This window comes from Dendrobates tinctorius, unplaced genomic scaffold (genome assembly GCF_039654945.1).
Source record: "Dendrobates tinctorius isolate UK_male_01 unplaced genomic scaffold, ASM3965494v1 ptg000230l, whole genome shotgun sequence".
NCBI lineage: Eukaryota > Metazoa > Chordata > Amphibia > Anura > Dendrobatidae > Dendrobates > Dendrobates tinctorius.
In genome coordinates this window covers 5,789,886-5,806,102 of record NW_027361897.1, presented here as the reverse complement: position 1 = coordinate 5,806,102, position 16,217 = coordinate 5,789,886, and the positions used below count along the sequence as shown (strand labels likewise).

Sequence of the window (16,217 nt, the reverse complement as noted above, 5' to 3'; positions counted from 1 at the left end):
TGGGTGCTCTGGCAGGCGCCAAGGAACGTCGGCGAGCAGCTGCATTAGATCTGCGTACCACGCTCGACGGGGCCAGTCTGGGGCCAGCAGAATCGCCGGAACCCCTTTTGTCTTGATCTTCCTGATGACCCTCGGAAGTAGTGGCAGTGGGGGAAATAGATATGGGAGGCGAAACTGGTTCCATGGGAGAACCAACACGTCCACAGCGATTGCCTGCGGGTCCCTGGCCCGAGCGACATATGTGGGCACCTTGGCGTTCACTCTGGACGCCATAAGGTCCACATCTGGAGTTCCCCACAGCTGACAAATCTGCCGAAAGACTTTGGGATGTAGAGACCACTCTCCGGACGCAAGACCCTGCCGGCTGAGAAAGTCTGCCGCCCAATTTTCCACGCCCGGGATGTGGACAGCCGAAATCACCGAGTGGCTTGCTTCGGCCCACTGCAGAACATGCCCCACCTTGCGCATGGTTGCTCTGCTGCGGGTGCCCCCTTGGTGATTTATGTAAGCCACCGCCGTGGCGTTGTCCGATTGAATCCGGACAGGGTGGCCTGCTAGAAAGTGATGAAACTTTTGCAGAGCCAGCCGAATTGCTCGTATCTCCAATAAGTTGATCGGGAGGCGTACCTCCTGTGGCGACCACCGTCCCTGGGTCGTGCGGTGGCGAAACACCGCTCCCCAGCCGAGGAGACTGGCGTCGGTTGTCATCACCAACCAATGGTCTGGGGGGGAAGGTTTCCCATGGGTCAGAGAGGAACTGGTTAACCACCATCCGAGCGACTGCCTGACTTGAAAGGACAGTCGGCACCGCCGATCGAGCGTGAAGGGATTCTTGTCCCAAGCTGACAAAAGGGCGTGCTGCAGGGGGCGAAGATGGAACTGGGCGAACGGTACCGCTTCCATTGCTGCCACCATTTTCCCTAGACTCCTCATCCCAGATCGGATGGTATGAGGAACTGGTTGACGAAGTGTCCGGACTCCCTGCCGGAGCACTAGCACCTTTTCCTGAGGGAGAATTACCAACCCTTGGCGAGTTTCGAGAATCATTCCTAGGAAGGAGATCTTTAGAGCTGGCGCAAGGGATGACTTCTTCGCATTGACCAACCACCCTAAGCGGGCAAGAGTATCTAGCGTGATGTTGACATTTTCCTCGCATGCCCGTATTGAAGGGCCTTTGACCAAGAGGTCGTCCAGATAAGGCAAGACGACTATGCCTCGAGAATGCAGTATGGCCATGACAACTGCCATAACCTTTGTGCACACTCTGGGAGCCGTGGCTAGCCCGAAGAGTAGTGCTACGAACTGAAAATGTAGATTGCTGATGGCGAAGCATAGAAACCTCTGATGAGGAGGAAAGATGGGAATATGCAGATATGCGTCCTGGATATCTATTGAGGCCAAGTATTCTCCCTGCTCCATGGCCGATATGATTGACCGGAGAGACTCCATCCGGAAATGTCTGATCCTGATGAATTTGTTCAGAAGCTTCAGGTCCAAAACAGTCCTGACAGACCCTTCCTTTTTGGGAACCGCAAAAATGTTGGAATAGAACCCCTGATTTTTTTTGTGTTCCGGCACTGGAACAATGACTCCGTTGTGCTGGAGCGATTTGATGGCTCCCAATAGAGCCTTTGCCTGGGCATCCACCCTGGGAAGCTGGGAAAGAAAAAACCGTCTTGGAGGGTATCTGACAAATTCTATTTTGTAACCTTAGGCCATCAATTCCTTTACCCATGCGTCGTGAGCGACATTGGCCCAAACGTGGAAAAACCACAGTAGGCGGCTGCCCACCTTTCTGGTGTCGTCTGGTAAAGGCCTCGAGTCATTTGGCCGTTGATCTTTGGGATCTGGATCCCCTTGATCTGGGCTGCTGAGTACGCATTCTCCCCAATAGGTTGGCTCTATATGAGACCTGCCGCTCCCTATCCTGGTTGGGGCAGCCTGAGGCGGCGGAATTGGCCGCTGTAGTCCACCCGGTGTTGCAAAAGGCCCGAAAACGTGCCTGAAACGGGTGACGAAAAAGCGGTTTGACCTTTTGTTGAGGGAGAAACCCGCTCTTTCCTCCTGTGGAGTCGGAGATAAGTTGATCCAACTTTTCCCCAAATAGGCGGCCACACTGATAAGGCAGGGAAGTCAAGGACTTCTTAGAAGAAGAATCGGCTCGCCATGTCCTTAACCATAGGGCTCTTCTGAAAATGCATTAGCGGCAGCAAGTACCGAGCAATTGGCCGCATCCAAAGACGCATTGATTACATAGTCTCCAGCCATCGCCATCTGACCTGCGACCTCTGAAATCTCTGCAGGTAGATCCTGCTCCTGCGCGACCTTGTTTATTGTTTCTGACCATGATATCATAGCCTTGGCTACCCAAGTTGCTGTGAACGAGGGAGCGAGTGCTGACCCTGACGCCTCATATACTAAGGCGATCCGTGGTATCCTTAATAGAGGAAACACTAGGGACGGATAGCAGGGTCTTAGTGGCTAGGCGCGAAACCGGAGGATCCACCAACGGGGATTCCATCCATCTTTTACGGAGGTCTGGAGCAAACGGATACCTTGTTTCGAGTGCCTTTTGACCCGAGAAACGCCTGTCTGGACGTTCTCTGTGCCGCTGCACTATGTCCTCAAACTCCGGGGGAGAGGAAAAAATTCTGTGCGGGCGCTTCACTCGCTTAAATGCCACTTTATGCCCCGTAGCCGCTGCGGGATCATCCTCAATCCCCAGGGTCTGATTGACGACTTCTATGAGGCTGTCCACTGTTTCACGTGACCCTGGAGTGTCCAGGTCAAGGGGCTCGTCTGAGTCGCAATCTGAGGTCTACTCGCTATCAACCACTGGTGACGGGGAGCGAGAAGCAGAGCTTACGGATGCCAAGGCACCAGATGGACTGGGCGACACGTGTAGATTCGTTTCCTACGGGTCTGCCTGGAGTGAGAGCGGCCCCTGCAGGCCGGAGGCTTTTGTGAGGTGGAGGTTCCCTCTGAGGCCGACGAGCCATTGTCCCTGCCCCTATCTGGGGCTTGAAAGGACTCTATTGCTCTCGTAAGCGACGCCATGGACTGTGATAGTGATAGGGCCCACTCCGGGGGATTTGACACATTGGTCAAGGTCGCAGGAGAGGGCTCCTGGGCGCGTTCGGATTCGCAGGCTTCGCTTAATCGCTTGCTCTGCGCCCGCGGAAACGCAGCCCGACAAGAGATGCATGCAGCGTAAAAGAACGTGTGCTTCTTTGCTTTTTCGGACATGCTATATCTATCCGCTGCTGGAGATGTGGGGAGGAGGTAGCACCTTGTTTTCCCTATAGCGTGGCCTCTCGGGCAGCACTTACCCCAGTCCTGCGCCCCCCCCGTCCTGGCTGCTTCCTTCAAATCGCGCACCACCAGCTGTGGGAGTTAGCCAGCATGTAAAACCGCTCTAGGGGCGGTGCTTCCGTTCTGCGGCCTAGCCGGGCTCCGAAGCCATGGCCTAAATTTCTTCGCCGCCGCCCAGTGCGGGGCGGGCCGCTGGAAGTGACGCGCGGCCCCAGGGGCGGGACTTCCGTCCGCGGCCTCAATTTTTCCCCTACCCGACCGGGGGGGGGGGGGCTTGGGGGTGGGTGTTACACAAAAAACAGGATCCAGCCACCCTCAGCCTTGCATGGCCGGTGGCTTCCGCCGGCTGGGGGCTCCAGCCCTGAGATCTTTGCAGGAGCCCTCCAAGACCCTCTCCTCACTGATGATCCTCTTCAGCTTGAGCGCAGGTATGTGAGGGGGTCTTGATAAAATAGGACGGTGCAGGCACCCTAGCTCCATCTAACCCCTTCAGGGGGTGAGGAGAGGGACCGTCCACCACCTTGCAGCACTGCAGTCTAAGCATTGGTGGAGCAGTGGGGGCCGCACGGACTAGTCTTGTGCCTCTGTACAGCCCATGGTTTCAATACCTAGGGGTGGTCAGAGCTAAGTCCGGCATTGTGTCCCACGACGCGGGAGAGGATACGTGGAGGGACACTCGCACGTGCTCGCCCGTTGTTGGTTTGGGGAAATCGGACCCTTTCAATAGGATCCGTTGCCGCTGTCACATCTTCATGGAAAAAGACGAAAAAAGTCTGGAGAAAAAAACAGACGTGTGCCTCCATGGACACTAAGCAAAAAACTGATTTCCGCCCGCAATAGGGGCGAGGGTGTATACGGCGGAGGAGGAGCTAACCTCTTTTTTTCACTTAGTGTCAGCCTCCTAGCGGCAGAAGCATACACCCACAGTATCTGTGTCCCCCAATGAGGCGAAGGAGAAAAAAAGGCTTTTATTGTGCAGTAAAAACAGGTAGAAAAACTTGGTAAAAACTGTAAACATACACTAAAAATCGAATGAATAGGGTTGTGCTGCAAGTTCCCTGTGCCACGGGTGGCTGTGTAGTTGGACCCCCATGGATCATAAAGTGATGACCAATCGCTTGACTATGTAGTCGTCCTCTATTGTTAGTAAATGCATTGAAAAGAAGTGCGCTGGTTGTAAGACATCAAAAATATGGCAGAAAGGTGTGGCGCTTTATTAACACATGAGTTTAGTTAGAGCAGCTTCAATTACCTGCTACAAAGACAAAAAGTGGTGGTCAGCCCTGTGCGAAAACTACACGTTACATATGGAGACATACACGTGTGCGCCTTCACAGGTGAATATTGACCAACGATCCCGAAAACTAACCATCTGCTTATTGAGATATACTCCGTACGGGTAAGTACTAGGACACAGTTACCTGATGGTGTTATCAGAGGAGCCGCTCACCACAAGTCTATCTCGGTACTGTAGACAAGCAATCCCACGTTTGTGACCATTCAAGGTACGTACGAATTCACATGTACTTGTGTTCCACACCTATAAACAAACAGAAAAAACCTCTGAAGTCTCATAATCCTATAATATAAAAAATAGCGCCACATTACAACAAAAACAAATCATCAAAATGCATCAAACCTACCTATTATGTTCTATCACCATAACCTAGACGCCTACACTTCCAATAGTCCTTTCAGTGTGTAACCCCATTACTGAAGAAACACTTCCCCCTACAGTCAAAAAGTCAGGAAATTTACCCCTAGAGTATTTCTACAACAAGTTTTCCAAAGGGCACTACAGACAATGGACTCCATTACATCCTCTTAAAGTCAGCAGGTTTTTTACCCCATCTGAGAGAATGCATGATGTAGGGTCAGAAACACTGATTCCGGTGATCTGTCACTTACTGTCACCCACAGGGGTGTGATAACATGGACTAGTTTGGGGAAACTAACGGCCCATTGATTAGTCAAAGTCCTCAGTAGCATAGGAAAAGGGGACATTATAAATGCTTTATAAAACTTTAATTAAACTGAATACCATTATACAGGGCTGGTCAGGTGGGGAATGGAGTCATAGGTATGTGATTGCAGCTGGGATGGAGGGGCATGGGGGACCTGACGGGTTCCCTTTCAGAGTTCTTGTGCTCCTCTAACTCTACCTAGAAGAAGTATTGAAGCGCACAGGCCAGTGGCTCAACCACGACTTAAGCGGTCAGTCATTGGGAGCGGACCACCTTCTTGGCAAGAAGGAAGCCAGGAGTGATGCAATGCAGAAAATTATCTTGAGATACCCCCTTTTTTAAGAAAGAGTCTTTCACTGCTGCATTAGAAAATCATAAAGGAAGGAAAGAAGGAAAATCATCTTGCCAATGCGTCTAGTAGAAATAGTCACCATGTAACTGACGATTTTTTCTTTTCTTTTTTTTTCTTCTGCAAGATTTTTGCAAGGTTATTTTTTGTTCTAGGAGAGCGCTCACCTTGCAGGTGCCACTCAGTAGAAAGTGACATAACATTGATTCAAGGAAGCCATTTCTACTAGGTAAGCACTGGTGAGGGGGTAGTGTGCTCCTGATGATCGGCATTAGGGCAGGCGGCAAGGTTGAACTACTTGCCCAAATTGTATGCAGCTTTACCTCTGTAGCACTGGAGGAGTAAAGCGGAACTAAAATGGACTGGATCCAGTGAGCCTATCGGCTTCAGAGTAGTGCTTGTTGCCACTGTGCTCCTTTCCTGGGATACCAACCACCTCTGACTGTAAAGAGGCTGGTAACCTAGGCAGCGAATAGTAAACTATCGATTTAAAAATTTCTTTGTACTTGAGAATGGAGAGAATTTTAACAAGTAGATTGCTAAATTGAATGCTTTACAAGCACTTTTCAATTTCAACCATGTTGCATGTTGAGACAACCCTTTTTAAAAATAGCCAGTCCCCCCAAAAAAAATCTGGAAGTAACAGGTGACATCCACTTGAGAAGGTGTAATGAGGTCCATCTCTTGTAGTAACTTAATTGTTATAGCTGACTACTGAAGGATGAAGGTGCCTGGTTATTCACCGGTACTTTGCCATTTTATCACAGTAGACCTTTAATGGTGGCCAGGAAGAGAAATTCAAAATTTGCCAATTTTAAGGTATTTTTGCAGCCTAAAAATAAGGGCTCACCTTTATAGTTCTGTCCCCAGACGCAGAGACTATGTACTTATCATCAAAGTCCACCACATTGACAGCCGCTCTGTGTCCTACAAGGACCCTCCGCAGCGTGATGTCGGTGGCAGAGGCCATGTCCCACACGGCGATGGAGCGATCTTTGGAGCAGGTGACCATCATGCCATTGTTGAAGCGTAAATGCAGCACGGCCTCGCAGTGGTGAATGAGGGTATTCAGCATCTCACCCGTGTTCACGTCCCAAACCCTGCAAAGAAACCAGTCACGTGAGATCGGCGGGGAAATAAGCCGCGCATCAGAACGCTTAAATATTTCATGTCATGGGCTAAAGTAGAGGACGGCACAAATCTGGAGTTTATCAATTTTCTCCAGGCTTGAAATAATCCATCGTTAAACCCCCGATACACCGGCCTGCATGAACATCGACTCTGAAACCCTACGAAAAGCACCAGCCATAATAGATTACAGGAGAAGAACGCGAATGTCGAGAGAAGATTCTGAAATATGAAGAAAAACGGATTATTCACCGCGCGGCTTATTGCTTTTGTGTCACTTATTTAAAATTTAGTAGAAAGACGCATTTCACATTCAAGGAGAAAGCGGATTATTATGGGGCTAATGCTTGTTATGCTGACTAGTCATTTCTCAACCATCACAGCAGAGAATGCCATAAATGGAAAACTGCGGCACTATATTACAGCTTTCCCAGGGTAAGTCCTACTGTATGAAGACAATGATCTCCTTCCCACATGTGAATATTAAGAATATTGCCAATATCATCACTTTCAGGACTCCTTGTTCTCTTTTTAATGCTGAATATGGTTCTTAAGGACATTGGCTGGATGTTAGGGGTCGTTGTCCTGCTACAGAATACATTTGGAACCAATCAGATGCCTCCCTAATGGTATTACTATGATAACTCTTGGATATATGTTGGACGCCACTTCACCTAGGACTTTTAAGTCCAGGCTCAGGTGTCTGCACGCCGCCTGAATATTCAGGTCATGTGCTGTATGCCGACTACCAAGTGTCTGAACGGAGTTCAAAAAGTTTTAACCGATTGTAGGGGATAGTGGTATCATTATTTTCCTATGGTTTTGGGTGAACAGACAGATATAATTTAAATCTACACAATATGTTAACTTTATGAATGATTTTCATTTTTTGGGACTAATTTCGAATGGGATCAGGTTTTCTTCTCTATTTGCTGCCAAAGAGTTATTTAAAAATGCAAAAAGGTCTTTGGGATTCACTAGTAACATAACCCACTGGGGCATATGCACATCATAAATAATAGTGTGCAAGACCCCCATGTAAGAGCCACAGATGAGTGCTGTCTGTACGATATGGACGGCCATTCATCCGCTGGCAAAACCGTATGGGAGATGATCTGCAGGAACATGCAGTGGCTGCTACACAACGAATGGGGCAGCACGGTGCAAAGATTATATCCAGATGCTGCCAAAGCTGAAAACTGGAGGTGCTTTGTCAGTCCCCCACCGGTCCGATACTGATGACCTATGCTAAGGAGAGGTCATCAATACTATATTACCTGACAACCCTTAAATATAGAAATCGAAAAGGTAACCGGCTCTTAGTGTCGATGGCGGCCAAATCTCTATTTTAGAAGTGAGTTTCTTGAGAAACTTTTCTTAGCTTTGCTCTAAACAAACGTTGATGGAGGCAAATAAAACAAAGTGTCCAATGTTCTGGTATTCACCGGAATCTTATATATATGGTAACATTTAAAGGGAGAAGAAAAGGTCAACTAGAAAGAAATAAAAACAATTTATCTTTTCCTTGTGGCCTTTTTTGAACTGCAAAATGAATAGGACAATTGTGTTCAGATCTGGCCTTCTCCGCAGTTTACAGAACATTGGAAAGGTATGAGGCGTCACGTCATCCACTTACTCAGACAAGAAGTAGCCAATTCTTAGGCACTGTTCATATAAAGTATATTCAGTAAACTGGTTAACAAATGGATATCAGCCCAATACAACTCTTTTGGACCCTAAAGATACAACTGCATATGTGGTGAAAAGCCTAAAAGCAATAAAAACAATATAAACACAGCCTAAAACGTATCTTTTCCAAGTACTGAACCATAATGTAAATGTAAGAGCGGTCACTGTGATGGGCATAATATGCGCATCATCCCGAGAGCACAGCCAGGAAACAAATCTGCATCGCAGGTTGTGATTGGGGGATTTTATATATATTTGTTTTTATTTATTTTATTTTTTTACTGCACCTAGGACCTATTTCGGAAACAGGGCAACCCTCTTAAGGTGTGACCCGTTATTCTAATTTTTTTTCCATAAATCAATGAAAATAAACCTTTGTAATATATCAGAGATAACCACTTTTTGCTTCGCATGTTCTCATCATTCATTCTCAATGCGCGGGTAAATTCTTTATGCACTGAAGACAGATTTTTACATTATCGAGATAAAAGATGACAGTTGGTGCTGATAAAATACTATGTAGAATGGATGGGAGGGGTGAAGGGAGGAGCCAGAAATAGCACCGCCCTCCTCCCGCCTCCATATACTATGATTTACCTCTGTTATTCTTCTTGGAAATTTATGAATAAATACACCCCAAGATGTTTACCATTCCCATTTATCAACGGAGTTCTCTCTACATAATTTAGTATAGAATAAGGGAAATTTTAACAACTAGTTGTCAAATTTATAAATATTTAAGATAAAAATGGCAAAAGACTGCCCAGAATTGTAATTTAAAGGGAATCTGTCACCAGGTTTTTGCTATTTCATCTGAATGTAGCATAATGTAAACAAAGAGACCCAGAATCCAATGATTTGTTACTTAGTTTACTGGGTGCAGCAGTTGTGACACAAACAAGGTTTTAGAATTAGCAATGCAGCAGAGCTGAGGAAGCTGCCCCGCCCACACCAGGCTCTGTATGTACATTGTCTATTGACAGTGTGCTGCTTATCACAGGAGAGGGCGGAGTCAGCCTAGCATGCATGTAGTCCAAACAAAGATAATCACCAGGTGAGAAAACCTTAATTGTAAATAAACAATAGTGCACAGTCTAATAAGTGGCACATAGCTGAAATCTGTGTTTTAACCCTCTACCTCATGTGGTCCTCAGATTGCATAGCAAAAACCTTATGATAATTTCCCTTTAAAGGGAACTTGTCAACAATCTGACATGTCGGTTAAGCTTCATAATTGTATTTCATATGAATAATATTAGCAAATACCTCCAATTAGAAATGTAGTATAGTTCTTCTGATAAGCTAAGTCATTTACCCCATGTGCAGGGCATTGCAGTAACTTAGGTATCCATGATTCCAACTGCTAACAGCTGATACCTTATCTACTGCAATAACCTGCTCATGTGGTAAGTGACATGGCAAATCAGAAGAACTATACCACATTTCTAACTGGAGGTATTTGGTAATATTCTTATTATTACATCTACTACGTGTTGGGATAGGATTTTGGAGATGGGAATACTCCTTTAGGCAGAAATGTTGTATTATTGCAAGTGTTTGGTAAAACAGACTTATCGAGAGAACTGACAGGTTCTCTTAATAGAGGATCCAATGGTGGCAGGAAAAAAATACCTAAATTTATAATCAATGGACAAATAAGTGAACGAGTGACATTGCAGGTAGTGCTCACTTTTATGGTATACGGATCTGCTACTACTAAGGCGTTCCAGGTCCCTTTCCCATCTCTGAAGATGCAGCAGAGGCCGCCGCTCATACAGCTATTGGAGCCATTAAAAGTCTCACGCTGCATCTTCACTAAACCAACAGCTACAAACTACAGGGAGAGCCACAACGCCTCTTCCACATTACTGCGCTTTATTACAAGGGCTCTCCTCTCCTGAAAACGATTGTAAAAGGCTAAGGACAGGAACGTAAAAAGAACTAATTACTGAGAACGCCCCACGCTGCCCAGGGGAAGGGCAGACAATACTTCAAGCATAAATCAATTACTCCAAAGTGAACGTTTATATTCAGAGAGAAACGGGCATTAACCATTGCTCTGTCTGGAGGCGGGCATGTGTCACAATGTAAAAACCGCCTATAAGGGGTAACGCAGCCTTTATAGCACATCCGAGACATATAAGGGATCATATAACCCTGCATTACGGTTATCATTTATTTATACAGTGCTAGCATATTCCGCACCATTGTACAATGAGGGCAATCATTCACATCGCGGCCTGTCCCACAGGAGCTCACAATCTATTTTCCCTTCCATGGGGCCAGTTTCAAAGAAGATAATAAATCTGTTAGTTGATTTTCAGGCCCTGAGGTGAAGATGGAGTGCCTAAAGGACTCAGACATTAGAAAAGCAGATGGGCTCCTAGATACAGCCATACTAATAGGAACCCTGCCATATCCACAGATGACAGGTTCATCCCTGCTGAGCTTAAGAGTCCAGTGGGTGGAGCGACTGATTGATAGCCTTGTATGAATAAGTATACGTAGCAAAAATAAAAAATAGTCATTAACTAGTACCGCCCACTGGACCCATGAGCCAGCAGGTAAACAGGACCGCCCACTGGACTTATTAGGAAGCCAGTATACAGGACCACCAACTGGATTCATAAACAAGCAGGTAAACAAGACCGCCCACTGGATTAATAAGCAAGCACATACACAGCACCGCCCACTCAAGTTATAAGCAAGCAGGTAAACAGGACCGCCCACTGGACTCTTAAGCCAGAAGGTAAACAGGACTGCCAACTGGACTCATTAGTAAGCCAGTATACAGGAACACCAACTGGATTCATAAACCAGCAGGTAAAAAGGCCCGTCCACTGGATTAACAAGTAAAGCAGATATATATATAGGACCTCCCACTCGACTCATAAGCAAGCAGGCAAACAGGACCGCCCACTGGACTCATAAGCTAGAAGGTAAGCGGGTCCGACAACTGGATTAAGCAGGAAGCAGTTATATAGGACTGCCATTGGACTTTCAGGCAGGTAAATAAATAGAACAGCACTCTGAACTCATAAATAAGCAGGTATTTAAAGAAACCCGTCATTGCCAGGATGTTTATAAATACTATTGTACATGATTCCCTGTTTAATCTCTTTTTCATAGTGAAATTCAAAATGAACAAGACTGCTGCTCTAAAAAAGTCATCTGTGAACCAATTGGCATTCTAACAAGGGGTCCATGACTAGTAACTGCTGCACTTCCACAAAGCATGCAGTAATTTTATATATTCAATTGCTACATCCTAGTAAAAGCAGCGATTTAAACAGGGGGATGTCTACAAAGGGATAATGTGCCATAGAGCATCCAAGAGGGTGGCTTTATAACAAGAGCAGAGAATCTCTGCATAATGTCATTTTCTCTGGCTCTCGGGCAGACTTCTGGTGGGCCATAGTGCATGACCACAGGCCCCATTCTTCTGGCCCCTGGTCCTTTAATTCTTCCCTAAATTATGCGCACAAAGATGTAGCGTTCACTAATAAGTGTCACAGGGCATGCAAGGCTGAATTATGTCGTGACTCAAGGAAGTGCTAGCATGTTCTTTGTGGGCCAAGTTAGTACCCTGTTCCTATCCTTCCTTTGATGTATGCAACAGTTTCAATAGCTTCTATGTGATGTATACAGCAGAGTCTCAGTGGCTCCTATGTGATGTTTACAGGAGTTTTACTGGCTCCTATATAATGTACACAGTTGGGTCTCTGTGGCTTCTACTTGATGTATGCAGCACTAGCAGTGTCTCCTATGTGATGTATGCTGCAGTCTTGGTGTTTCTTAAGTGATGTCTATACAGCAGTCACAGAGTCTCCTATGTGATGAATACACAGTAGTCTCAGTGTCTCCTATGTGATGTATAGACAGCAGTATCTGTGTATCCTATGTGATGTATACAGGACACCTCACAAAGCTGGAGTTCTATAAATGTAACAGTCACAATTCCACAGCTCATTTTATCTTGGATGTAATTTCTAATAGCTTAGTTGTCCAATCTAGTGCAGGGCGTGCTGAGCTGTATTTTCATTGACAGCTTAGTCATCCAATCTTATGCAAGGGTGTGCTAAGCAGTCAGTATTTTGAGTGACTGCTCGGCCATCCAATCCGAGTCGGAGAGGTGCTGATTTTCTTCAGGTGTTCTATGTTCCAGTGATTACTTAGCTACTTAACTGAGCTGCCTGGCCCAGATATCTTCTAGTCTTAGCTTTCAGCTTGACCTCTGTGCCTTGTTCTCAGCATTCTGACACTTCTTTGCCAGACCCTGGACTTTCCTATTGACTACCCATTTGTATTACCCCTTTTGCTCTGATCCACTACTTTCCTGATATTCTGACCTTGGACCATCACCCAATTATCCCTTTTGTCTCTTCCCTCTGTTTATGATGTACCCTCCTGGCTCTTGGCCTCAGACTTGTTGACTACTCTAACTCATGGCTTGTCTGTGAGAAGTGACTCAGTGTCACAGTAACGTGAGAAGTGATGAATTTGCCACTGTGAGGAGACCTGCAGTGTAATAAGCATTTGTGTTTCCAACAACTTACTACAGCGAGTTCTTTACAAAACTTGCCATCGTAAAGAGTTGCCTGCACTCCAGACCGACGCGAATCTAGAAAAGCAACATCATCAATACCACCCGATATCACAGATGCACTAAAAAGAAGTGGTTGCAGCTATCACATTAGACGCGAGTTAAAGGTTTGACTAAATATAGCAGATAATATTAAAATTGCTAATTTTATATGGCCAATGAATGATTATATCAATATCCAAATGGCCCAAGTCCAAAAAATGGGCCCTCACCCCTATTTTATTACAACAACATTACTGACCTAAAAGGTGGTTTTCCGCTTTCAACAAAGTTTCGTCCTCTGCTGTAGTTTGTTGCAAAAACATCAAACAAACTGAGCTTTACTCACCCTCCTCAGGTCTAGCAATGAGTCTTCGCCATTGTTTCTGGTGTCTGTTGTTGTCTGCGGCACTGATGTCACACCGACAACATTGCTGCCAATAACTGAGCTCAGCAACTCCGAGAAGCTCTTAGGCTAGGTTCACATTTGCATATGGAGGAGCTGCGGACGTTTGCGGACTTCCTCCATGAAGCTCCGCCCAGTGCCGCACCTCCTCCAGTCAGCTCTGCCTACGTCCGCACTGGTGATTGACAGGCCTTTGCTTTAGCTACAAAAAATTAGTGTAAATGCTTAAACGATACTCATTTTTGGACAGAAAAAAATTCAGGTAAGTAAAACATCCAAAATAAAATAATAGTCGACATTCTGAGATCCATGCTTCCAGTGTGTAAATATTAAGCTTTATAATAGCCAGTTATTTTCCATGGGGATGGTGGTGCTCACGTGTGACCACTATTACATATTGGTGCCTGCTCCTGCTTGCAAGCATAGGACTCTCCGAAGAGTAAAGCGTGGGCGGTCCGCCTCCTAATTCAAGGTTAAACATTCGCAAACGTTCATTATTACACAGGATAACAAGCTGATCATACAGAATGCAGAACACAACACAATACACGCACAAGTTACAATGAAGTCATACATGCAGCATATACCTGACTGTGGAGTCAGAGGAGCCCGTGATAATGACCCTCTCATCATACTGAAGACACAGGACAGACCCCGTGTGACCCGTCAGGACTCGCTTACACTCCAAAGTGTTCTTATCCCAAATCTAGAACAGAACAAATAAGTCGTCTTTAAACAAAGTTGGAGGTCGGTACCAACCCAAAAATCAAGATAAAAGGACCCGACTGATGTTGGAGATGAAAGAGAAGTCATTTCGTGAAATTCGCAGCCTCCAAAAAACATTCAGCTCATGAGGCAGGCATTGATTTTACACATCTTGCACTAGTAAGCAGTTTTTGCGAGATATATGATGATAGAGGAACTTCGTTACCCTGCGTGGTTCTCATCGTAAACTAGGAAATCATTTTTTAATAGGGCTTCCCGGAATAACAGGCTTTAAAAAATGACTTGTGACACAATCAGAAACACATGTTACTATATATAAAATAAAAAAACAGCAATTCTATAAGTACAAGACCAGACTAACAACAAAGCTACTAACAACTGATCAATCGCTGACTCTTCAAAGGGAATCTGTCACCCCACCTTTGCTCTATGAGCTGCGGCCACCGCCATCAGGGGCTTATCTACACCATTCTGTAATGCTGTAGATAAGCCCCTGATGTAACCTGAAAGATAAGAAAAACGAGTTAGGTTATACTCACCCCGGGGTCCGGTCCAGTCGGATGGGTGTCGCGGTCCGGCGCCTCCCATCTTCTAGCGATGAAGTCGTCCTTCTTACTTCTGCCGTGGCTCCTACACAGGCATACTTTATCTGCCCTGTTGAGGGCAAAGTAAAGTACTTACTGCAGTGCGCAGGCGCCGGGAAAGGTCAGAGAGGTCCAGCGCCTGCGCACTGCAGTACTCAACAGGGAAGAGCAGTGCGCCTGCGTAGGAGCCACAGCAGAAGCAAGGAGGAGGACGTCATCGCTAGAAGATGGGAGGTGCCGGACCGGACCGCGAAACCCACCGCACCTCGGTGGGGGGGGGGGGGGTTTACGCTATACTTTGTGGGTCTATATTTGGCTACTCAGCGATTGTAGAGAACTGCAGATGTTAAAGGGAAGATTATATCAGAAAAAGACCTGTTTTAATCAGGTCTAGGTTTTGTTTTTTAAACATTTTTGAAAATGTTTTTTTTTTCTCCAAATTTTCCATATCCCCATTTATAATAATAAAGATAAAAAAACAAACACACACAGAAATCTTGCAATGTTTACACTGGCCATGAGATTTCATACTGCACGAATACTTCCTGGTATTTACTGCTGACTTTTCAGCAGTCTCATTACAGACAGGATAACAATGAGAGCAAACACCAGATTCACCATTCACAATAGATGACGTTACCGCTCCTCTCCTCCTTTCTGCAAAGTGGAATTTTTCCACAACAGAGCAAGCCCAAAATATAAGTCTATACCAATCAATAGGGTCAGAGGAAGATTAATGCCACTTATGTCCATGTGGCTGCTGAAAAGAGAACAGGAAGCGTCTAACACAAGTCCTAGTCACCAGTGTGAAGATTTTTATTTATTTTTTTTTAAATATGGCAAAAAGTAAATAAAACGAATAAAAACACATAAAAAAAGATTTAACTTAAAACGTGGACTTAAAAAACAGAAGTCATTTTTCTGGCGACACATTCCCTTTAAGGGTTTTGCACATCACAGTCAAAAGAAGCACCAAATTCATTTAAGAGGCGCAAGGTGCATCGTACTCCAGCGTTCCCTTCATTAAAGCAGGAGTACAAAATACCAGTCTTAAAGAAATCCGTCAGGAGGATCAACCCTTCCTAAGCCGTCTATATGGGCATGTAGGTCACAGAAAGATTAATAAAATGACAACTTGATATCTCTGATCTGATGTCTTATTCCAGAGTCATCCACTTTTTTTTTAATACGTAAATTAGGTTTTCAGATCTATGGGCCGGATATAGATCTCCCAAAAATTCTGCCTCCAGAGCTTACTGTAAATGAAAGCGTGAGACAAGTCAGGAGAGCTGACTGTCAGTCATGACATGTCTCGCACTGGTAACACTACCTTCCATTTACAATGAGCTCCGACGACAGATTCTCAGGGAGATCTATGTCCCCGCCCATAGATCTGAAAACCTAATTTACATATAAAAAAAAATATGTACATTGCTCAGGAATAAAACAATGGATCGCAGATATCAAGGTAATGATT

At 45.5% G+C, this 16,217-nt stretch overlaps 1 protein-coding gene across 6 annotated transcripts in view; it reads right to left on the bottom strand.

Moving 5' to 3' along the window:
* BTRC (beta-transducin repeat containing E3 ubiquitin protein ligase) overlaps positions 1-16,217 on the bottom strand; it is a 314,397-nt gene that overhangs the window by 26,501 nt on the left and 271,679 nt on the right. For all 6 annotated transcript variants that reach the window (XM_073555795.1, XM_073555794.1, XM_073555796.1 and 3 more), the window contains 3 exons: positions 14,018-14,136; positions 6,476-6,725; positions 4,734-4,852 (listed from right to left, as the gene is read on the bottom strand). In XM_073555795.1, coding sequence (XP_073411896.1) covers positions 4,734-4,852; positions 6,476-6,725; positions 14,018-14,136 — 488 coding nt within the window. The remainder of the gene's footprint in view (positions 1-4,733; positions 4,853-6,475; positions 6,726-14,017; positions 14,137-16,217) is intronic.